This window comes from Periophthalmus magnuspinnatus, chromosome 16 (genome assembly GCF_009829125.3).
Source record: "Periophthalmus magnuspinnatus isolate fPerMag1 chromosome 16, fPerMag1.2.pri, whole genome shotgun sequence".
NCBI lineage: Eukaryota > Metazoa > Chordata > Actinopteri > Gobiiformes > Gobiidae > Periophthalmus > Periophthalmus magnuspinnatus.
This window is the reverse complement of record NC_047141.1, coordinates 31,339,770-31,362,961: the sequence shown is the minus strand read 5'-3', so window position 1 is coordinate 31,362,961 and position 23,192 is coordinate 31,339,770. Positions and strand designations below refer to the sequence as shown.

The following is a 23,192-nucleotide window of genomic DNA, read 5'->3' as shown; positions in this document are numbered from 1 at the left end:
AAATGTTGTATTTTTGGGTCGATTAGATTAAATTTAGCAAAAATAATTAGGTTTTATACAGGTTATTTGTGTTATATTTTTATATTGATACATTTCTTTTTGTTTTTCTAATCCTACGCGGGGAGTAACAGAGCTAATAAAAAAAATCTCTGGAGAAAAAAATGTAGAAACTATATGCTTTTCAATATTTGCATTAAAAAAAACTAATTTAAAAGATGGACTGTGTCGAAATATCATTACTCAACCTGTAATATTCAACAGTACAGCATTAAACTTTACATTTTATCCTCTTTTCCAGGCCTGTCAACAGAAATTTGAGGGCCCAGGGTAAAAAGCCTCAGTTGGGCCCCCTTCTAATATAAATTAAAAGGAAGACGGGCCCCTAAGAAACTGGGGCCCCGGGACAACAGACCCGTTTGCCCCGTCTCTCAACGCCCCTGCTCTTGTCTATCTCGCGTTTATTGAATTAAAGGTGTTTTTATTGCTCCAAAATCCCTAAAATGCACAGGATAGGACAGAATCTCCACAGATGTGACCTAAAACTTGGCCTGGTGGTGAATTTTAAAGCCATACCGTGTAATATTTCTGACAAAACGATGATATTTTAGTGGAGACGAGCAGGTGGTACATAAGCTACCCCAGCAAAGTTGCGTAGTATTTGTTATATAGCCTAATTAACATAAAAAATACAATTAAAAAAATGGCAAAAACGCGACTTAAGTGTAATGTAAGAGAATATATCTGTGCAAAAAGATCAGGTCGAGCATCGGCGCTTTTGAAGTGGCATCGTGAGGAGAATCAAAGGCGACAGGTAGACAAGCGACAGACACAGCACAGACGGAGGATGAGTTTAAAAATAGTGCGGAATGAAATGAAAGAAACGGCGTCCAAAGAAGAACAGAGAGACAGCGAGGGCCGATCTCAGAGCCGTGAGCTGCAGATATTACTTTATTGGCTGCGGTAGGTTTGCACTCCATCTGATCATTAAGAAGCCGTACAAGTGGTGCCACAGAGAAAGAAAAATCCATTTAAATGCTTCATGAAAATAGGTGACTTATTTATTTCATGCAATACCACAAAAAGTCTAACAAGTACATACAAAAACTAGTTCTTCACTCCATCACTTCTCCTATCAAACGAGGTATCAAGTCAAGCCACCGGAACACATTTTATTTATCTAATGTTTAATGAACTCCTTATTAAGTTTAATTATTAGTTTTACAATTTATTTCACAAACACACGCCTTCACGAACATCAAATGGGTTTTACAGCAGTTGCACTGTGTAGCACTAATGTGCAGTGGCCAAAACAAGTCAAGTTTATTATTATTATAAATAAAGTACAAGAATAATATGTGGACTCAAATTTGTCATTATGAGTTTTGGAAGTAACAGTAAAGTTGCACAACTGCGAGGGAGACTATTGCGTGTGTTTGGTTCTGTGTGCAGTGTTATGTAGAGGCAGTCCAGTCCTGTTCAAATCAATGACAGTCTGACCAATCCGTCCCACGTCTCGTAAAACTCCTCCTGATCCACTGGTTCACATTTTAAACTTCAGTCCTGAAACAAAAGAGACAGAGAACAGAGTGAGGAAATGATCCACCTTTGTGCATTCGAACGGACTTTGTTTTTGTTTCACGCGGACAGTCGCCAGATTCATACGTGCAGCCGTCTGGAGGCAGTTTTAAATCGCTTTAATCTGGGACGGCTCTCGCTGACAACGTTCTACACGAACCACAGTGCCGCTCTGTGATTGGTTAGATCCCCTGTCACATGTAAACGATTCAGCCAGAGTTGGTCAAGACGGTTATTGTGAGGACTTGTCTTGCTGGTGAGTCTCGATAGTCGCAGTAATTAGACGTATTAACCATAAACCAACTGAAAACTAAGGCCAAACTAGTTATTGTCTCACATGGGCACTTAAATATCAGCTACTGGACAAAACTTTGCCGATATTTCACCTGAACACGGTGAGTTAAGGCGAGGGAAGTTTATTTGTACAACACAACTCATACACAAGGTAATTCAAAGTGCTTTACTGAATAAGGACATTAAAATCAGTCAAACTCTTAAAATGTTTGAACCTTTTTAACAGTTTAAGCACAAATTCTACCATAAAATTCTACTCTTCTGCCTCACGTCACATTTAAAGAGGCACTAGTGAAGGTCAGCGATCTTCTGTCTCAAAGCAACGTCACTGTTTTGCCTGAATGTTCCACTGTGTGACATTACACTTATTTTTCTACATGGAGACGAGCTGGTGATCCCCCCCCACGCCAAGTTAGATCTGTGGAGAAGCAACCTCACTCAGTGTAAGTGTGTTTTCATGTGTCTTTCCCTGGTTTATCGCGGGGGTCACGTTCTAAAAATAACCCAGAAAAGGCGAAATCCGCGAAGTATCAACTTTATTTTTTACAGTTATTCTCTCTGTTTTTGTCTGTAAAACCCCTCACCACACACTTTATACACTTTTCTCACACTGGCGTTAACATTTTCTCACATTTCTCTCTCGTTTAAACTCTCTCAAAGTTCAAACCTTCGTAGGCGTCTTTGTCGGTGCGGAACCTTTCATCGACATTGTGGGTTTTGTCGGGAAGAAAACAAATCGCAAACGTACAGCACTTCAGAGTCACACTGAGATCCAACGTTTATGTAAATTTGTCCGAACACATTCTGTACTGGACAGGAGACACGGCACGGAGGAGACTGATGGACAATGGTCTACAGTCCAACAGCCAATCAGGACGCAGGACACAATGGTCTACAGTCCAACAGCCAATCAGGACGCACGACACAATGGTCTACAGTCCCTTAGCCAATCAGGACACAACTCTATTTTTAAAACCATGTCCATAAATAACTGCCAGATGGATTAGTTCAAAGCTCTACTGTGGAACATTTCAGACAAACTAGTAACATCTTTGAGACAAGAAGGTGAAAAGAAAAAGTTACATAGTGCACTTTTAAATAAACCACGTACCTGCCCGCTGTTCACCAGTCGTAGCGTGGGCGGGGCTGGTGCTGGCGGTGTCTGGGGGACTCTTGCCTGTGGCCCGATGGGGAGTCCGCACTCGGGGGGGCAGTGAGGGCCAGCTGCTGCCCTCCTCCGCGTCGGTCACGGTAATCCAGGGATCTCGGGTTTGGGCCGTACCGTCCCGCCTCTCTCCTAAACTCCTCGTCAAACGCAGCAGCCTCAGCTAAAAATGACAAAAGAGACATGGAATTATATGGTTTAACGTCAAGTCTGTTTAAGCGGCTTTGTCACGAGTGTTTTAGTGGAATTATTGTGAAAAGTATTTTGTAAGAGAATAGTGAAACGTTTTCTTTAGTTCATTCACACCAACTCAAGAGATACTTAGGCAAGGCAAGTTTATTTGTACAGCACAATTCGTACACAAAGTAATTCAAAGTGCTTTACAGAATAAAAAAGACGTTAAAATCACACAAATCAAAATATAAATAATCACAAATAATCATCATAAAATTAACATTAAAAGAGAAGAGTGCAGAATAAAAACCTTTCAGTCGTATGCAAAGCTGAACAGAACCGTTTTGAGCCTGGATTTAAACATTGTCAAAGTAGAGGCCTGTCTCACATCTTCAGGACTGTTCCAGGTTTTAGCTGCAGAAAACTGAAATGCTGATTCCCCATGTTTAGTCCTGACTCTGGGCACCAGCAGGAGGCCGGTCCCTGAGGTCCTCAAATTGCGAGATGGTTCATGTGGCACTAACATGTCGGAGATGAACTTTGGACCTAGGCCATGGAGAGACTTATACACAAGCAGAACTGCTTTAAAGTCTATTCTTTGAGCTACAGGAGCCAGAGACCTGAGCCACAGGACTTATGTGCTCGTACTTCCTGGTTCTAGTCCTGACCTGAGCAGCAGTGTTCTGGATGTTCTGGATGTTCTGCAGCTGTGTTAAGGCTTGTTTGGAGAGGCCAGTGAGCAGGCCGTTACAGTAGCCTAACCTACTGGAGACAAATGCATGGATAAGTCTCTCTAAGTCTGGCTTTGACAGTAAACCTTTGAATTTTGCAATGTTTTTTAGGTGGTAAAAAGCTGTAGATGTTATTGATTTGATGTGGCTGTTAAAGTTCAAGTCTGAGTCCATTATTACCCCTAGATTTCTAGCCTGATTTGAAGGTTTTAGAGAGAGAGAGACTGGAGGTGATGCTGACACTTTCTCTATGTTTCTTTGGGACAAAGATGATGACTTCAGTCTTGTCTGAGTTTAGCATCCACACACTGATCTACTGGATGCAGTGGCAGAGTGAATCCACTGGTCCATATTCACCTGCTGCAGTGAGACATAGATCTGAGTGTCATCTGCAGAGCTGTGGTAGGACACATTATTGCTGTGTATTAACTGGCCTAACGGCAGCATGTAGAGATTGAACAGCAGGGGTCCCAAGATTGACCCCTGGGGCACCCCACAGGTCAGGGACATTTTATCTGAGACACATTTTCCAATTTCAACAAAGTACTCCCTGTTTTCTAAATAGGACTTGAACCAGTTTAGTGCCGTACCACAGATGCCCTCCCAGTCCCCTAGTCTCTGTAAGAGGATCCCATGATCCACAGTGTCAAAGGAAACACTCAGATCTAACAGGATCAAGACTGAGACTTTGCATCAGTGTTCAGGCGGATGTCATTTGTCACCTTGATAAGAGCAGTCTCAGTCTGTGGTGGGGTCTAAAACCTGATTGGAAGACATCAAAGGAGTTGTTCATTTCGAGGAAGTTAATAAGCTGTTGGTAAACAACTTTTTCGAGGACTTTGCCTAAAAACGGCAGATTTGAGATCGGTCGATAATTGTTCAATATTGTTCAATATACTAATTATACTTGTTCAAATACTTACACTCACCTAAAGGATTATTAGGAACCTGTTCAATTTCTCCTTAATGCAATTATCTAATCAACCAATCACATGGCAGTTGCTTCAGTGCATTTAGGGGTGTGGTCCTGGTCAAGACAATCTCCTGAACTCCAAACTGAATGTCAGAATGGGAAAGAAAGGGGATTTAAGCCATTATGAGTGTGGCCTGGTTGTTGGTGCCAGACGGGCCGGTCTGAGTATTTCACAATCTGCTCAGTTACTGGGATTTTCACGCACAACCATTTCTAGGGTTTACAAAGAATGGTGTGAAAAGGGAAAAACATCCAGTATGTGGCAGTCCTGTGGGCGAAAAGGTCTTGTTGATGTTAGAGGTCAGAGGAGAATGGGCCGAGTGATTCAAGCTGATAGAAGAGAAACGTTGACTGAAATAACCACTCGTTACAACCGAGGAATGCAGCAAAGCATTTGTGAAGCCACAACACACACAACCTTGAGGCGAATGGACTACAACAGCAGAAGACCCCACCGGGTACCACTCATCTCCACTACAAATAGGAAAAACAGGCTACAATTTGCACAAGCTCACCACAATTGGACAGTTGATGGCTGGAAATATGTTGCCTGGTCTGATGAGTATCGATGTCTGTTGAGAAATTCAAATGGTAGAGTCAGAATTTGGCATAAACAGAATGAGAACATGGATCCATCATGCCTTGTTACCACTGTGCTGGTGGTGGTGGTGGTGGTGGTGTAATGGTGTGTGGGATGTTTTCTTGGCACACTTTAGGTCCCTTAGTGCCAAATGGGCATCGTTTAAATTCCACGGGCTACCTGAACATTGTTTCGGACCATGTCCATCCCTTCATGACCACCATGTACCCATCCTCTGATGGCTACTTCCAGCAGAATAATGCACCATGTCATAAAGCTCGAATCATTTCAAATTGGTTTCTTGAACATGACAATGAGTTCACTGTACTACAATGGCCCCCACAGTCACCAGATCTCAACCCGATAGAGCATCTTTGGGATGTGGTGGAACGGGAGCTTCGTGCCCTGGATGTACATCCCACAAATCTCCATCAACAGCAAGATGCTCCTGTCAATATGGGCCAACATTTCTAAAGAATGAATCAGCACCTTGTTGAATCAATGGCACGCAGAATTAAGGCAGTTCTGAAGGTGAAAGGTCAAACACCGTATTAGTCTGGTGTTCCTAATAATCCTTCAGGTGAGTGTGTGGAGTGTGACGGAGAGAGACACCTTCAGGTAACAATGAGGAATTACAAATACGAACTGATTATGTTTAAATCACTGATGCATTTTCTCAAACGTTTCAATGAAAATGTGACAATAATTCAAAATACAAATATGCAGAACTTTCCTGGTTAATTAAAGGTAAATAAAATAGTAAAAGCTGTTCATTCTAGTGTCTCCATGTTAACCCCATGTTAAAGCTGCACTGTGTTACTGATGGAGCGTCGCCTCTAGGGAGATGTTCCATGTTTGCCCAAAATGCTCCAAAGTACGGCATTAAACTTATCTATTACCAGGCCAGGTTAAAGGTCAGATCTGTGGAGACTCTACTCACAGTAAGAATGCATTTTTGAGCAATACAAATTTGATAAATGCAAGAAATCCAAGTTTATTTCCACTGTGGAGCTATCCAGGCAAAGCAAGAACATCTCCATGGAGACAATGGCGTGCTCATCACCAGAAAAGTTACGTAGTGCAGCTTAAACTAGACCCATTACGCAAAATCGACTTTTCAAAGCTTTTAACCGTGTCATAGTCGTTTCTACTTCTCATTTACGGTCTCAAAGTCGTTTTTTGGGGTGATTCGTGCGGGAATTAATCGCCACATTGCAGATCAATTCCAGTTTTCACCGCTACTGGCACACGCCCACTGTGAAGTACTGACTTTGTTCTTCAAATTTATTTACTTAATCTGTGATATGTGAAGGAATTGAAAGTGTCACATTGTCGTTTATCCATCGGAGGGGACGACAGCTCCACGGTTTTTACGCCCACGTCAGCTCAACACTGTTTTCAAATGGACTTGTTTCTTTTATCAAGTTGTTTTAGATGAATATTGTGATTTAAAATGTGCAAATTATAACAGAATGATCCACGGGTGTCATAGATTATAACTATAGAGCAGACACAAGCACAATAGGTCTGATTTAAAACAGCTGTAAAAGGACTCACTTTCATCCAGATTGATAAAGTCTTGTCGTTCCTCCCGGTCTCCAGTGCGGCGGTTTCGGGAGCGCTCCATTATATGTGCCCTCTCCCCGATGTGGTGCCCGATGGCCAGTCGCTCCAAACCGCTCTCACTGTCTCGCATCGACTGACGAGTTTCACGGATCTGAGCAAAAGAAACAGGGTCAGTCAAACTATGCTCAATGAAATAAAAAAACACTGTGTAGCAGGACCAAAGTGAGGGAGCGTTCGAGTTTCAAAGGGGTGGAAACATAACACACTTCCATTACGCACGCTTTTACACAGATCTGCTACGTAAAACAACAATGGCTTTGATTATCATGTCATAAATGTTCTTTAAAAAGGCCCATATCACACTATTCTCCGATCTATGTTCTAATGTCGTTTCCTCGTCACAAACAGACCTGGAGTTGTCTTTTTTTGTTTCATTCTCACATGTTTAACACACAAACCCTGCATAATTAGGCTTTAGTTCTTCTCTCAAACTGAAAAAAACACTCTGTTCCACCTTGTGATGTCATCATGTGGCGATACAGGAAGTGCTCCGCTGTGTTTTTAAACTCCACACACCTTCACTTCTAGAATCATTTGGATGATTTCAGCCCTGGAATGTCCAATCTCCACAGAACAAAAAGGTAAAAACTTTGCTGTTAACTTGAAAACTACCACTTGATGACATCACAAGGTGGAATCGAGCATTTTGAGCTTTGGAGATGTAACAGACTAGTAATAAAGTGTTACTCAAACATGTGTGAATGAAACAAAACACAACTCCAGGTCTGTTTTTGAGGAGCAGCTCTATGTTCAAACACTCTTAAAACCCACTCCTCCTTTTATGGGTTTCAAGTTCCTGTTTAAAAGACGACATTTTGAGGACTTTTCCCCATTCAAAAGCTAGAATTCTTTTTATTAAGTGTTTTATCGACCACAAACCTGGAGGTAAAGCTGGTCAAATGTTAGCAGGTTAATTATTGCTAGCACCCAAACTCTCCTGTCTCAATAGACTAATCGCGGCAAATCATTAAGCTGCTACGAATGAGTTAGTAAAAGGAACAAGTTTGTGATCTAAGTAAATCCCGATGTGTTCTTTTCATAATGTCCCCTTTTACAGTTGCGTTGCTCTTACCCCGCCTGGTCCCGTCCTCGTTTCACTGGTCTGCTGATACACTTGAGGAGCTCCATTGTCTGTGGCGGAGTATGAAATCACAGTAGAAGAAGAAAACGTCTGACAGTTTGGTGAACCGGTCATTCTTTCCTGCAAATGAAAAAAATAATACTGTTGGTTCAAACTTCACAGCTAAAGATGTGAACTCAGACTTTAAACTGTCTTATTACCATATTCCCCATCATGTTTCCCATCATGTCGAACATATTCATGAAGCCGCCGCCCTGAAAAATACAACATCGATCTTGTAAAATTTCAAACGTCTGTGTCTGTGAAGGATTATGGTGTTAAAATCAAACTAAAATCACAAAATTACTTGTTATTTTTGTGGTATGGATGGTTCAAATTGGCTGGATAATGGGCATTAATATTAGGGATGCACCGAAACAATACTATTATCAAATATCAGCGCAAATACTGAAAAATTACCTGGATCGAGTATCGATTCCATGATATTAAGTCGCTATCCTGGTTGGGCCTTTAATTGGATGTAATAAGGCTGATTTTTGGCCTTCAACGCTTCACATATTTGAACTTTTAATCATACAAAGCTGTTCAGAAGTTATTTTAAAGCTAAATAACAGTTGCGTAACACAACTGCATCTCTTGTGTAATAATCTAACAGTGTTTTAAGGAAATAAGCGCCACTTTACATCCCGGAATAGTTAATATCGGGTATCGGCTGACACTTAAACGCTTCTCTAATCAATATATTAACACATGTGGATTTAACAATTTGATATTTATACAAGAATACAGGCTGCAACTCCATCTGAGAAAGAGACATCACCACATTCTCCAGTCTGAAAACTACCAATAAATTATGAGCTCACCATTCCCATCATGCCAAAGGGCGCCAGTGGACCGGCCTGTGAGAAACAAAGAACAGTTAGAATGAAACTGAAAGCTTACATTTACTTTAAAATGACACAACAGCCCCTTACCGCAGTCACCGGTCTGCGTGCCGGACGCATCTGCATCTGAGGCACAGCCAGAGCGAAGGGGTCCATCCCAAAAGGGTCGAACATGCTCCTCATGTGCTGTCTGTGAGCGGCAAAAGGATCCCTGAGAAAGAAAAGACGACAAGACAATCGTAAACGAAAAAATCTAGTAACGAACTTTCATACACACGCCTGCAAATTGCTGTATTTAATGTTTTATATGGACTTTTCTGCTTGTATTGCATTTTAAACAGGAAAAAGAGAGCTCTAATGTTCTCATTGGGTTCCTCTGTATAAATAAATGAAGAAAGAGTCAATACAGGGACATAAGAATAACCAAAACATTGTGATATTGTACCGTCAAAAGTATCGAATGAATAAAGAATAAATCGTTTGCCATCATAATATTTAAAATTACAAGTCTCTCTTTGCTTAAATGTATTGTTTTGGTGCAGCAATAGCTAAAAAAAACAAAAACAGAGGCGACAAGATAAACCATGATCCTTTGCTCTGAATCTTAATTCCTTGGAATATGACTCAACCAAAGGCTTGTCAAGGCATTTAAAAAGGAAAAAAGTAGCATACAGTATTTACAATTTTATTAGCCTCCACAAAATATACTGTACCGTGAGATGCACATCTGGAAAATATCTTAGAGAGATTTGGATATTGTTACATCCCTAGACAGTACAGGGCTGGGCGAGTAATCGTATTTTAACTACGATTGAGCTTCAGTCATGTTCAGTCGTCAATCATTTGCTTTGGGTCTGTTTAATGGAGAGATCCACAGCCAGGCCTCTGTCAGGAAAAACATGTGGTTTGGAGCAGAGTTCAGACTTTGGAGGAAATTTGGCTATCGCTTTTAGTTAAATGGTGATTTAAAATGTCTGTTTTGTTTATGCAGAATTCCAAACTCAATCTTTGGCCAGAATATAATATTTAAGCAAGAATGTCACTACCTCTACAAATAAAACACTGACAAACTAGTTACTTCTCGGTGTTTTCATGTACAAAACAAAAACAAAAGTATTTCTTAGGCCAATTTTATATCCGTTTTATAATAGATCTCTGAAAAAAAACATGGGCCACCCTAGTCTCCTCTAGTAAATGTAAAAACAATCTGGACTATTCAGGCCAGAATATAATATTTAAATATGAATGTCTCTGCCTCTTTTGATAAAACACTGTCAAACTAGTCACTTCTTGATGTTTCCATGTATAACAACAAAAACAAGTATTTCTTAGACCAATTTTTAATCTGTTTTATAATATATCTCTGAAAAAACATGGGCCACCCTAGTCTCCTCTAGTAAATGTAAAACCAACCTGGACTATTTTGACCAGAATATAATATTTAAGTAGGAATGTTAGTGTTTTATCAGTAGAGGTAGAGACAGACTAGTTACTTCTTGATGTTTCTGTGTACAACAACAACAAAAACAAATAGTATTTCTTCTGCTTGCTTTATAATATATCTCTGAAAAAAACATGGGCCACCCTTGTCTCCTCCATCAATAGGAAACAGCAGCTAAGTTTACATACACCCCAAACATTTGATCTTTCTCTAACTTCAAGATGTATCAGATGCAATGTAAAAAGTTAGGAATAAATCAAATTACTTCCATCAGATGTGGCTGTTTACACCAGTACAAGGTTTGACGAGGTTGTGTGAATACAAACAGCAACCCAAAACATTCTTACATCTAAAAAAATGTGTGTTTACTTGACATTTTGGTGGTGTTCTTGCATAAGTCCTGTGTGCTAGTAGGTGGTCTGTCAGTAGGCCCCTGCAGCTAGCTTTGTAATCTACACTTTAGCTTCTAGCAAACATCACGGCATGCTAACACTCAGGCTTTTGGATTTAATATAAACACAAACACGGAAAAGAGAAGTGACAGAGGGGGGTTTCCATGTACTCACATCATGAAGGGGTCCTCATCCACGTCATTCAAGTACCGAAACATACTGGGATCAATCAGCTGGCTGCTCCTCCACTAGCCAGCTAGCGTTAGCCGCACACTCGTGTTTTTAAAGCTAAAACAAGATGAGAAAACGAAATCCTAAGCCTAAACTAAACCTCTCTCACTCAAGTCTGCGCCAAATACACCCACTATGCACAGTTTGTCACCGAGTCCTGCCGCTGTCTCCTCTGGTAGTTTCCAGAAATCTGTAGAAAACACACAAACGGAAGTGAGCGCTTTGACAAAGAGAAGACACTGCTCAGGGAAAGTTTACGTCAAAAACGGCACGGCCAGCTTCCGGTGTGTGACCTACAAAATAAAACAGCTATTTTTAGTTTGATAAATAATAATAATAATAATAATAATAATAATAATAATAATAATAATAATAATAATAATAATAATAATAATGACAATAATAATAATAATAATAATAATAATAATAATATAATTATGATGAAAATGATAATATACTAATATTAATATTAATACTACTACTACTACTACCAATAATAATAATAATAAGGTAAGATAAGATATGCCTTTATTAGTCCCACAGTGGGGAAATTCCAGTGTTTCACTGCACAGTTAAAGAACAGAAGGAAAATGGTACATGCAATAAAACAAGATAATAGATAAATAGCTTGAAATAATTTAAAAAATAGACTTAAAAATAAACTATAGAAACTATAAAATAGACTGTAATGTAACATCTCCGTAAAGTGACTTGAGTATTGCACATGGGTCTGGTTAAATGACACAGTGTTGACAGTGTTCATTGTACAGTCTAACAGCAGCAGGAAGGAAAGACCTGAAACCTCCTTCACACAGTGAGGGTGAATCAGTCACTGAAGCTGCTCTCCAGGGCAGACAGAGCGTCCTGCAGGGGGTGAGACTCATGGCCCATCATAGAAATGACCTTAGCCAGGACCCTCCTGTCCCCACCTCCTGCACTGAGTCCAGAGGACAGCCCAGGACGGAGCTGGACCTTGTCCAGCTTCTTCCTCTCCCTCTCTGTGATGCTGCTGCTCCAGCAGACCACACCGTACAGGATGGATGACACCACAGAGTCATAGAAGGTCTTCAGGAGTGGCCCTCTCACTCCAAAAGACCTGAGTCTCCTCAGGAGATAGATCCTGCTCTGGCCCTTCCTGTACAGTGCGTCTGTGTTGTGAGTCCAGTCCAGTTTGTTGTTCAGATGAACACCCAGGTACTTGTATGAGTCCACTCTCTCAATGTCCCTTCCCTGAATGTTCACTGAGGGGGCAGTGGCGTCTGCGGAAGTCCACCGCCATCTCCTTGGTCTTCCCTGCATTGATGATGAGGTGGTTCTGCTGACACCAGTCCACAAAGTCCTGTGTTAGCCCTCTGTACTCCACATCGTCATCATCCTTGATGAGGTCAATGATGGCAGAGTCATCAGAGAACTTCTGCAGGACGCAGCTGTCCGTGTTGTGTCTGAAGTCTGCAGTGTAAAGGGTGAAAAGAAAAGGCGCGAGGACAGTGTCCTGGGGCGCCCCCACACTGCAGGTCATGAGGTCAGACACGCAGTTCTTGGCTCTCACAAACTGGGGCCGGTTTGTGAGATAGTCCAGGATCCAGTCTCCCAGGTCTCCAGCTTGTCCCTCAGGAGCAGTGGCTGGATGGTGTTGAAAGTGGAGAAGTCAAAGAAGAGAATCCTCACAGTGCTGCCGGGGTTCTCCAGTTGAGACAGTGAGCGGTGCAGCAGGTAGATGACGGCGTCCTCCACTCCGATGCCAGGCTGGTATGCAAACTGCAGCGGGTCCATCACTGAGCTCACGGTGGAGCGGACGTGACCAAGGATCAGTCTCTCCAGTGTCTTCATCAGGTGAGATGTTAGAGCCACCGGCCTGAAGCTGCTGAGCTCCTTGGCCTGTGGCGTCTTGGGCACCGGTACCACACAGGAGGTCTTCCAGAGTTGTCGTACCACCCTCAGGTTTAGGCTCATGCTGAAGACATGCTCCATAACTCCGCACAGTTCATCCGCACAGGACAATAATAAACAATGAACAATGAACGTATTAAGTGGTAACGAATGCAAAGAGGACAAAATACACTGTCAGCAAAGTTAACGCAGTTCACGGTATTGTCAGAAAAATATAACATTTATTTTTAGTTTGACAATAATAATAATAATAATAATAATAATAATAATAATAATAATAATAATAATAATAATAATAATAATAATAATAATAATAATAAAGATATTGAGTGGTAGAATATACTGTCAGCAGAGTTAATGTAGTCCAATGTAGTCTGGGTCCATTTATTTATTTTTCACATACAGTTCAAATAAATTTTTAAAGAAAGTGAAGTTTTTGTGTGAATAAAAACACTTGCATAGACATAATATCAAATGACATTTACACTAAAAACATTTCATTTAAAAACAGGAGTGGCTTGTCCAGCAGATGTCGCTGTTTCTGCGCACTCACTGACGCTGAACCTGCTCCGTACGTGCGTCTTCTGCGCCTGCGCACTGAGGAGCAAACCCCAAACCCGGATGTAACCAACGCCTAACCTGTCCGAGCAAAAACGGTGAGAAAAGTTATAATTTTACTATAAATGTTTAAACTGCAGCCAGTCTGACAGTGGGATAGTTTAGGGAAAGTTTTCAAGTAAAGTAAAAGCTAGTATTTTAAGTAAATATTTGTTAAATAACTAATTAAACCTCAACCTCGCCACTTGTGCCCTCTAAAATGTCTCTTTTACACTGGATTTTTAACATAAACTGTCTAGAATCGGCTGTATTTTGGTAAACCACGTGTACTTACTTTGATTACACTTTCTACGTTTCCTTCTAGTACTCAATTTTTTATCTCTAAGTTTGTTATCTTTCCAGCAGTTCTTATCAAACGGATAAGTTGTAGTCTCACATCACAGACTTTATTTTTAATATACTTATTCATTCACAGTTCACTGTTCTGTGTCGTAAAATCAAAGCTTAAAAACATGCTTTACAAAATCAGTTTTGTCTAATTGTAAGGTTGGTATGCGGAAGTGAAGTGCTGTCACTGATATTGTTGTAGTTCCACATGCAATAACAGGCCCAGAAGTCAGGATACTATTAACACTGAAGAGCCTGTGCGTTCTTTACAGGGGAAGGTTCATCCTGTGTCATTTTCTCTGCTTTTACTCTTACTTTTACATATTCCAGATAAACCAAACTCACATGTGGGCCAACGTAGTGTTAATGTGGCAGGATATGTGACAGTTTTCTACTTCCTCCCTGATCTGACTGGCAGTCTCGTCTTGTAATGATTTCCTATTTTGTGTTTCTTTTGCAGATGCAGACTATAAAATGCGTGGTGGTCGGGGACGGTGCAGTAGGAAAAACCTGCTTATTGATCTCCTACACAACAAACAAATTCCCCTCTGAATATGTTCCAACGGTAAGTAAAAAAAAAACAACAACAACAAAACATCGCAATAAATATATATCTAAAAATATCAAAAGTGCATCATCTGTATTTAAGTATTAAGCATTTGTCTTCATTCAGTTAGAGGTAGAATGGAAAATCATGCAGTCTTTCAGTGAGTGGGCTTGCCTCTTCACAGATATGACCGTAAATTTGGCTCAGTTGCACTATATATGCTTGTCTCTGAGGAAATGTAAACATGTAATGCAGTATTGTGGAACATACTAGACAAAGCTGTGATAACATCTCCACGCAGACGAGCTGTTGGCGTTAGAAGTGTTGCATAATGCAGCTTCTGAAGCACAACACTTAATTACACCACTGTAATTAAATGTTTTATTGCTATTACTTATTGAGATTGACAGGACTTTTGTATTTGACAGTTTAGAGCCTTGAACTATAACATATTTAATTAGTGGTGGAAGGTAACGAGTACAGTGCTTTACTACTTTTACTTTACGTAGGAAGTTTAGGTACCTTTACTTAAGTCCATTTTTACCGTGGATGCGTTTTACTTTTACTTTTACTGCAGTACATTTGAGAGCAGTATCTGTACTTTCTACTCCACTACATTTTTGAACAGGACTGAAAAGTAAAAAGTACTTTTCATCTGATTTGAGGGGTTATTTTTACCGTGTTCGTGGGAAACATCCTGACTAAAGTTTTCAAGTTTAAGTTTAACAAAAATAAATACACAAAATTGATTTAAAAAAAGAAGAACTTGATTTATTTTGCTACTGTTGACCAAAATCTGTATCATTTTTGAATCATCATCACTTTATTTACACCTTAACAACACGTTCTGTATCTGTACTTTTACTTAAGTAACAAAATTGAGTACTTCATCTACCACTGTATTTAATTTACCAGTTTCATCCTCTAAAGCCCACACCTTTTAGATAATGGCTTAATGTCTTTATATAGACTTAGTAATGCAGATCTTATCCCAGTCTAATTGTTATAGGACTGGAACAACTAATTAGTCATAGTATTTGAAAGGGTCAAAGGTCAGTAAGGACTATACAGACTGTAATATGTTTTGTTACTGACAGAGGTGGAAGAAGTACTACATTTCGTACTTAAAAGTGCAGATACAGAGGTAAAAAGTTAAAGTATCACATGAAAAAATTGACTTAATTAAAAGTATTTAAGTCCCTGTTTAAAAATGTACTTAAAGAGTAAAAAGTAAAAGTATTTCTCGTCGATTTTGAGGTCTGATGAAGCTTCAAATGTTGTGATTTTTATAAAGATTTGAGCTGAATTTTGTTCAACAGAAACAATTGAATCAGTCGTGTTTTTTTTTTTTTTCTGGTTGGTTTGATTTGTAAATTTGTAAATTATAAACGTGTTGAAAATAAACCCTCAGCCTTTTCAGCAGGTTTCAAACAATAATAAAAAATACTTTTACTTTTCAGTCCTGTTCAAACATGTAGTGGAGTAGAAAGTACAGATACTGCTCTCAAATGTAGTGAAGTAAAAGTAAAAAGTATCCACTGTAAAATGTACTTAAGTAAAGTACAGATATCTAAAAATTGTACTAGTGCAGGACTTTCTAGCACTAGTTAATCACACAGAGCAGAAAACAATACAAGTGCTTATATATTTTGGGAAACTCATGTGAAATCCTTGTGTTAAATTTTCACAAATATAAGTATTAAAATATTGCATGTTCTTTGCAGGTTTTTGACAACTATGCTGTGACGGTGATGATCGGAGGAGAGCCCTACACACTGGGGCTCTTTGACACCGCAGGTACATAAATACTACTTCTACTACACAGTATTTGTTTTTACAGTTTTTAGAGTTTACAACTGGCACGTACATTTTCACCTCTTAGGTCAGGAGGATTACGACAGACTGCGGCCTCTGAGTTATCCACAAACAGACGTCTTCCTCGTGTGTTTCTCTGTTGTTTCGCCATCATCTTTTGAAAATGTCAAAGAAAAGGTACGCAGTGTAGACTTAAAGGTCCCATATTACGCAAAATGGACTCTGTGAGCTTTAAGTCATGTTATAATGTTGTTAATTTATCAAAAACCTACCTCAAAACGCTCTGTTCTGTTCCACTTTGTGATGTCATGAAGTGGTAGTTTTCAACTTAACAGGTACATTTTACCTTAAGTTCAGCAGAGTTTGGCAATTCCAGGAGCTGAAATGATCCAAATTGTTCTAGTGAAGGCGTTGGGAGTTTAAAAACACAGCGGAGCACTTCCTGTATTACCACATGATGACATCACAAGGTGGAACAGAGCGTTTTCAGTTTGAGATAAACTCAGGAATGAGGAAACTGTGTAATATTTAGTATCCTTAACTGGCGTTGATCTTTTACCTTTGTTGTAATGTTCCTCCTGTTTAATTCATACATGTTTGAGGAGCAGTTGAGCTCAAAATGCTGTGTTCCACCTGATGATGTCACAAGGTGGTGCCCATTCACATTTAGATTCTCGTTTTTAGCCTTATACAAACTGCTTTACCTCAGTCTCAACAACGGCCATTTGCGTGTATAGAAATTAGTTGGTGAAGTTATGAAACAAGACATAATAACTGTATAAATTTATATAATCCAAGGCTTCTTTTCGCTCCATTCTTTGGGCTCTTTTAACGTAAAACTCTACTAAAGATGTGATTTAGTTGAAGCAGCTGGTTCATGTTTAATTTGTTCGATAATCTACATTTTATCATCTTGAATTTGCAGTGGGTTCCGGAGATCTCTCACCATTGCCCCCGGACGCCGTTCCTTTTAGTGGGAACTCAAGTCGATCTCAGGGAAGACAGCAACACCATCGAGAAACTGGCAAAGAACAAACAGCGCCCCCTATACCCCGAGAGCGGAGAGAAACTGGCTCGAGAGCTGAGGGCCGTCAAGTATGTGGAGTGCTCCGCTCTCACGCAGGTAAAGTGTGTTTGGAAATGAGATGTTTACGTGAGAAATGCCGTAGGTTGGGTTCATGCCGTTGTAGTTCACGCGTCTAGGAGCTTATATAACCGGGTGATTGATAATTTGAGTCGAAACGTAAGAGTGAGACGGTGTGCGGGAGTTTTCTTAACCTTTTAGACCAAGTGCTTCTCCTCCTACGCACCTGTCGCCGGGTCAGGTGTGCAGAGTCGACACAGAAACGAGTACAGAATTATCCAAACAGAAAAACCCACAGCGTGTTGGTTGAGGGACTAGCACTTTTGTTCGACTTTCTGGACCTTTCTTTGTTTTAGTTTGCATGTTCTCCCCTTGTCTGGTCGGGTTTTCTTTGGCTACTTTGGTTTCAGACATCAAAACCAAAACAAGTACGACAGGTAAAGTCCTCGAGCTAAGATAATCGTGACCAAAACTAGCTTAAGTAGCACTGAAGGATGGGTCAAATGCAGAGGGCATGTTTCCCCACATACGCTGTACTGTATAAAGAAGTGGAGTAAGAAAGTGACGTCACCTAAATGAAGCTCATCGAGGCTAGCTGTTATAGCGGCTAATCTGGTGTTCATTTCCATACTTTAATTCCAACCACAAGTATCGTAGCAACCAAAGAGCCAATCAGGAGCGAGGCTGTTTCAGGTAACGCCCCTTCCCAACTGCAACGCTGGTTTATAGCAAAGAACGAGCGCTTAGCAACGCTGTCAATCAAACCTGTTGCTAACGCTAGTGGGAAAGAAGGCGCCTGATTTGTCTGTTATTAATGTTCATATCTTGATTTACAGACACAATAGTGAAATAAAAAACCCAGGATCATGTAGAGGGTTAATCTGAACATTTAAGACCAAAATGACGAGTCTGACAGCAGCAGGTACAGAGAGAGGGCTGAGTTTTTCAATAGAAAGTGAATTGGAGCCCGACGTGCGCTCATAATCACTTCCTGTTTAGAACGTGGCAGCTAGCAGGTTAGCTACGTCCATTTATATCAGCGGCGTCCAAACTTTTTTCACCAAGGGCCGCATATTGAAACATATTTGAAGCGGAGGGCCACAAACCAGCGTAAAATGGTGCGTTTAACATCATTTTGAAAGAACCATTTTACCGTTATAAGACTCGGATTATTATTTTTAGGTCCGTGTCACAATGCAGTGTGATGTTTTTCAGGTTATAGAGGTAGAATCTGTTCAGTTTGTAGTAAAAATACTTCCTGATCAATTGGGCCAGTTTTGGAGGAGGCATGAGGGCCGACAAAAATTGGTCCGAGTGCCGCATTTGGCCCCTGGGCCGTAGTTTGGACATCCCTGATTTATATAAACAGTCTATGGTGGAGCTTTATCAGTTTTGTTCGGGATGCCACCACTTTTTTAATACTACGGATACATATTTAATTTATTTATACTGACAGAGAGGACATTGAATTGTATACGAGTTTCTAATGTATGTGATTATGGAGATTTTGACCAAAAACCAGGACAAAACCTCAGCATTTACCGCCGTAGACTTCTGACCTGAGAGTTTAGAACGTTACAACATCACATGAACCCGACCTATTTACCTCTTCGACTGATTTTCAAACTGAATTTCAGTTGATTATCTATTGTAACTGTTGTTATTTTTGTTGTTTTCTCACTAGCGAGGCCTGAAGAATGTGTTCGACGAGGCCATTTTAGCCGCTCTGGAGCCGCCTGAGACGAAACCCAAGCGAAAGTGCGTCCTGTTGTAGATTAAGTAAAACAAAAGTAAAACAAAAGAAAAAAAAAGCTTGTGCTGCAGTCACTCCGTAAGACCCACAATGCTTTAAATAAGAGTGGACAAAAGGACAGAGGAGGTACCAAACCTTTGTGTCTTCTGGTGATAATGTGTACACTATTTGTGCCTTGAACTTGACACTGCAAATATCTCATATCTAGACTGGCTTAAAATGACTGGAATTCAGAATTTTAATCTTGATTTGAAGCACGATAGTTTGTTTTTTTAGATGTAAATGGTTTGGAGCGTAGAATATTTCACTGGTTTGAAGACATTTCGATCAGCTTGAGTAAAAATCTGGCTTGAAATATGTAGAAATGCAGTTTGCCAAAGACTTTTAAATGCGTTAAGTGTTAAAACAAGTCAGAAACATTTTAAAATATAACGTACTTAAGACCGTCGCACAAATAAACGAGTCAAAACTACCGATTTTAAGATTAATGCTCTGATTTCACGTCATTTGAACAGACCTAGATGTTCAGGAGCTGAGCCTTTTCAAGCAATAAAACCTCCACGTCGGTTCAGTTTTCTTCATAAACTTGCAGTGTTTTCGTCAGTAGAATAAAGCTGGGGCGGGATCCCCTCCCCGTCACACATGCTCCAACCTTTTATTATTTTTTTAACGTTTATTTAGCTGGGATTAGTTTTAAGATGACGTTGCAAAACACGGCGAGTTAAAACGACTCGAAGGCAGAATATTACTTTTATTTTGAGTAGTTTTGACTGGTTTGTTAGATCGTTTAGGTTATTCAAATCCCCAAAAAAATCTTAAAAATCGTCGTGTAAACTGATAAATTGGTCGAGCGTTTGTCCACTGACCCACAAATCTGTATGGACGTGTGTGTTTGAGCGACTTCGACGTGGAAAAGCGCTAAAAAGTTCAATCATTTAAGTAAAAACATCAGTTCTACTCAGTTGCGATTATCATTCTGAATTTCATCGCTTGAATCGTTTTAATCGATATGTCTTATTTGCAGTGTGTTTCTTAACTTGTATTATATTTTTAAACAAAATTGTCGGTTACACATTAAAGGGGAAGCTTAAAACAAAGTGGTACTTGATCAGCTTTCGTTTCTATGTATTTTGAATTTGAGAGTTGAATGAGATTACGATCACTCCAAAGTGCAGTATACGTAGCTTTAGCCTCAGACCTCATCGACTTTTGTGGAGGTGTTCTCTCGTCTCTCGTCAATTATTTCTTTCTTTTTATGCATAACGTGTTAATTCACTTTTGGAAAACGTTTAGCAGTTCATGTCGAAACTTGAACTTTTTTGTTGTTGTTTTTTTTTTTTTACCGATAGACAACAAACTTGATCAATACTGTAACGATTTTTAGTCTTAACGTTTGAGCGGATCGTCCTCACCGCGGCGATTATAACTAATTGTGGGTGTTTATAATCACTGAATATTTGTAATAAAAATGGTTTGAAGAAATTGATCTTTTTTTTTCTACTTTCTATCTTCGAATATCTACGAAATTAATGGGACTAGGTCAAAAATCATCTTAGGAAAAGGGGCCCACGCTACATATTTTCTTGAAAAATGTCTGCTGGACGAGCTAAGTACAGTGGTCTCTCGTTTACGTTCTAAAAATAACCCGCAATAAACGAAATCCGTGAAGTATCAGCTTTATTTTTTACAGTTATTCTGTATGTTTTTGTCTGTAAAACCCCTCACCACACACTTTATACACTTTTCTCACACAGGCGTTAACATTTTCTCACATTTCTCTCTCGTTTAAACTCTCTCAAAGTTCAAACCTTCGTAGGCGTCTTTGTCGGTGCAGAACGTTTCATCGACATTGCGGGTTTTGTCAGGGAGAAAACAAATCGCAAACATACAGCACTTCAGAGTCACACTGCGATCCAACGTTTATGTAAATATAAGGCAGTTTCCAGCAGTAATCTGACCAGAAATGAAGAAGCGGCTTGGACGAGCAGCAAAACGTCTTCACTCCTACGTTTTTTTCCTTTTACTTCTTATAAAAAATGCATATTACAGACTTGGTGAGGGGCCCCTTGCTGCACTGGGCCCCGGGTAAACTATACTCTTTACCCCCCCCCCAGTCTGACGCCCCTGGGGAGAACATTTACCAACGAGCGTTTTGACTGTTGTTTCCTCATGGTTTTTTTTCTTACATCAGACTCGATTGGATAAAATTGTATTGCAGTTGCTTCCGTATGGTTCTCATCCAACATCCAACACCTGGTTTTATTTTATTCTCTCACAAAAAAAACTTTTATACTGCAGTGTACGTATGATCAAAGATGTTATTCTGAAGTAGACAAAATATAAGTTAGTTGGGAAGTACTGAACACATGGACTCAAAATACATAAAATACGCGCAATAAATACTCGCAATACTAATTTGGAGTAACTATTCTGGTACATTTACTGTTTCATTTGGTGGGATTCAGAGTACAGTATTTTAAGTTGATTAAAATTAATACTTCATCGTGTAATTCTGGCTTTAAACTGCACAGTATTAGCGAGACATACGTGACTTTTTGTGTCTAATTAAACAGAAATTTATGCTTAACAAACACGACAACAACAAAAATAAAGCTGTTTGTGGTTATACGTCATGTGTTTTCACTATAATATAATGCAACTCAGTGTTAAAGTATTCAAAGTATTCAAAGTATTCCGACTACAGTACTGTAATCTGACTGGCTTCATTTTCATTATTCTTCCCATCACTGACGATCAGGTATTTAACTCTGAAAACTGCCTCCACTTATTGATACAGCTGCACAAAAAAACAAACATTTCACCTGATTTATTCTGACAGAGAAACATTTAACCCTCAAGCTGTTTTAGTTTCATGCGGATAAACCCGGTAAATACAGATTTTGACCAATAAATCAGGTCAAAACTGCAGTAATTTCTATGTAACTTAATATTAAAGGTCCATTTTTTACACAAAACTGACTCGTGAGGTTTAAGTCATGTTAAAATCATCAAAAACATACTAGATATCACACATTTGAGTAACTTTTTATTATTAGTCTGTCTACACGAAAGCTCAAAATGCTCCGTTCCACCTTGTGATGTCACGAAGTGGTAGTTTTTCAAGTTAACAGCAACTTTTTAACCTTTAGCTCGGTAGAAATCGGCAATTCCAGCGCTGAAATCAACCAAAGGATTCAAGAAATGAAGGTGTGCGGAGTTTAAAAAAAACACACTTCCTGTACTTCCCGGAGCACTTCCTGTATCACCGCATGACATCACAAGGTGGAACAGACTGTTTTCAGTTTGAGAGACGAACTCAGAAGCCTAAATATGCAGTTTTGTGTGTTAAACGTGTGTGAATGAAAGAAAAAAACACAACTCCAGGTCTGTTTTTTAATGAGGAAACGACACAGAAAATAGCGTAACATGGCCCCTTTAAACTCCATAAGCGAGAACGTTGAACACGACCTTTTTGACAAGTGAAAGAAACAGCAGTGAAACATTTTACTACGGTGCTTATTAGAGCTACATGTGCAAAAATGTACAATAAAACAAAAAAGCACAGGACAGACCAGGCCTGTCACTATAATCACTATATTTTTGCGTCAAGATTTATCGTAGGTGCTGTTTTTTGCGGTAGTTCTCGGATATTTTCGGGGTTTTTCTTTACAATATGATAAGATTTGAGCAGTAGAAAGTTGAATAAATAACATCTATCACTCATTACAGGCGCAAACTAATTACTTCCTAGCTTATTTTTTGTTAATATTGTTCATATAGTTTAGTTTTTTTGCTGTAGGTTCATGGTTTTGGCTTCAATATTATCGTTTTTCGTTTATATTTACTTCAAAACGTGTTATCGTGACAGGCCTAGTTCATACGGTGAAGCTCAGATTACGCTGGTACATTGAATTAAACAAATAAATAACCCAAATGTCGACTTTTTTTTGTCCTCTTGATGCACAAACAATTGCTACGTGGAATAAATGTACAAAGTTTCTGTTAGTTGTG

The 23,192-nt window shown here is 39.5% G+C and overlaps 2 protein-coding genes across 3 annotated transcripts; one reads left to right on the top strand and one right to left on the bottom strand.

The window, feature by feature from the left end:
* Nucleotides 1-1,027: 1,027 nt before the first annotated feature.
* mlf2 (myeloid leukemia factor 2) lies at nucleotides 1,028-11,408 on the bottom strand. Of its 2 annotated transcripts, none has more exons than XM_055227690.1 (8): nucleotides 11,091-11,408; nucleotides 9,174-9,294; nucleotides 9,063-9,098; nucleotides 8,400-8,453; nucleotides 8,191-8,319; nucleotides 7,050-7,209; nucleotides 2,962-3,197; nucleotides 1,028-1,552 (listed from the first exon to the last, which is right to left on the bottom strand). In XM_055227690.1, exons 1-7 carry the CDS (start codon nucleotides 11,132-11,134, stop codon nucleotides 2,992-2,994), a joined length of 750 nt encoding a protein of 249 aa, XP_055083665.1. In that variant the 5' UTR covers nucleotides 11,135-11,408; the 3' UTR covers nucleotides 1,028-1,552; nucleotides 2,962-2,991. The 2 variants fall into 2 exon arrangements, with proteins under 2 accessions (XP_055083665.1, XP_033836350.1); XM_033980459.2 differs by having other exon boundaries at nucleotides 1,028-1,560; nucleotides 2,981-3,197.
* A 2,223-nt stretch (nucleotides 11,409-13,631) lies between these two features.
* cdc42l (cell division cycle 42, like) lies at nucleotides 13,632-19,223 on the top strand. The gene is made up of 6 exons (XM_033980461.2): nucleotides 13,632-13,693; nucleotides 14,443-14,547; nucleotides 16,254-16,326; nucleotides 16,412-16,521; nucleotides 17,270-17,467; nucleotides 19,113-19,223. Exons 2-6 carry the CDS (start codon nucleotides 14,443-14,445, stop codon nucleotides 19,200-19,202), a joined length of 576 nt encoding a protein of 191 aa, XP_033836352.1. The 5' UTR covers nucleotides 13,632-13,693; the 3' UTR covers nucleotides 19,203-19,223.
* The last annotated feature ends 3,969 nt before the right edge of the window (nucleotides 19,224-23,192 follow it).

Coding starts and splice junctions, on each gene's coding strand:
- mlf2 (XM_055227690.1), bottom strand. CDS start 11,134: ATGTTTCGGTACTTGAATGACGTGGATGAGGACCCCTTCATGAT. Junction 9,295..11,090: donor GATGAGGACCCCTTCATGAT/GTGAGTACATGG, acceptor TTTCTTTCTCAG/GGATCCTTTTGCCGCTCACA. Junction 3,198..7,049: donor CTTTATCAATCTGGATGAAA/GTGAGTCCTTTT, acceptor TGTCATTTTTAG/CTGAGGCTGCTGCGTTTGAC.
- cdc42l (XM_033980461.2), top strand. CDS start 14,443: ATGCAGACTATAAAATGCGTGGTGGTCGGGGACGGTGCAGTAGGAAAA. Junction 14,548..16,253: donor CCTCTGAATATGTTCCAACG/GTAAGTAAAAAA, acceptor TGTTCTTTGCAG/GTTTTTGACAACTATGCTGT. Junction 16,327..16,411: donor GGGGCTCTTTGACACCGCAG/GTACATAAATAC, acceptor TTCACCTCTTAG/GTCAGGAGGATTACGACAGA.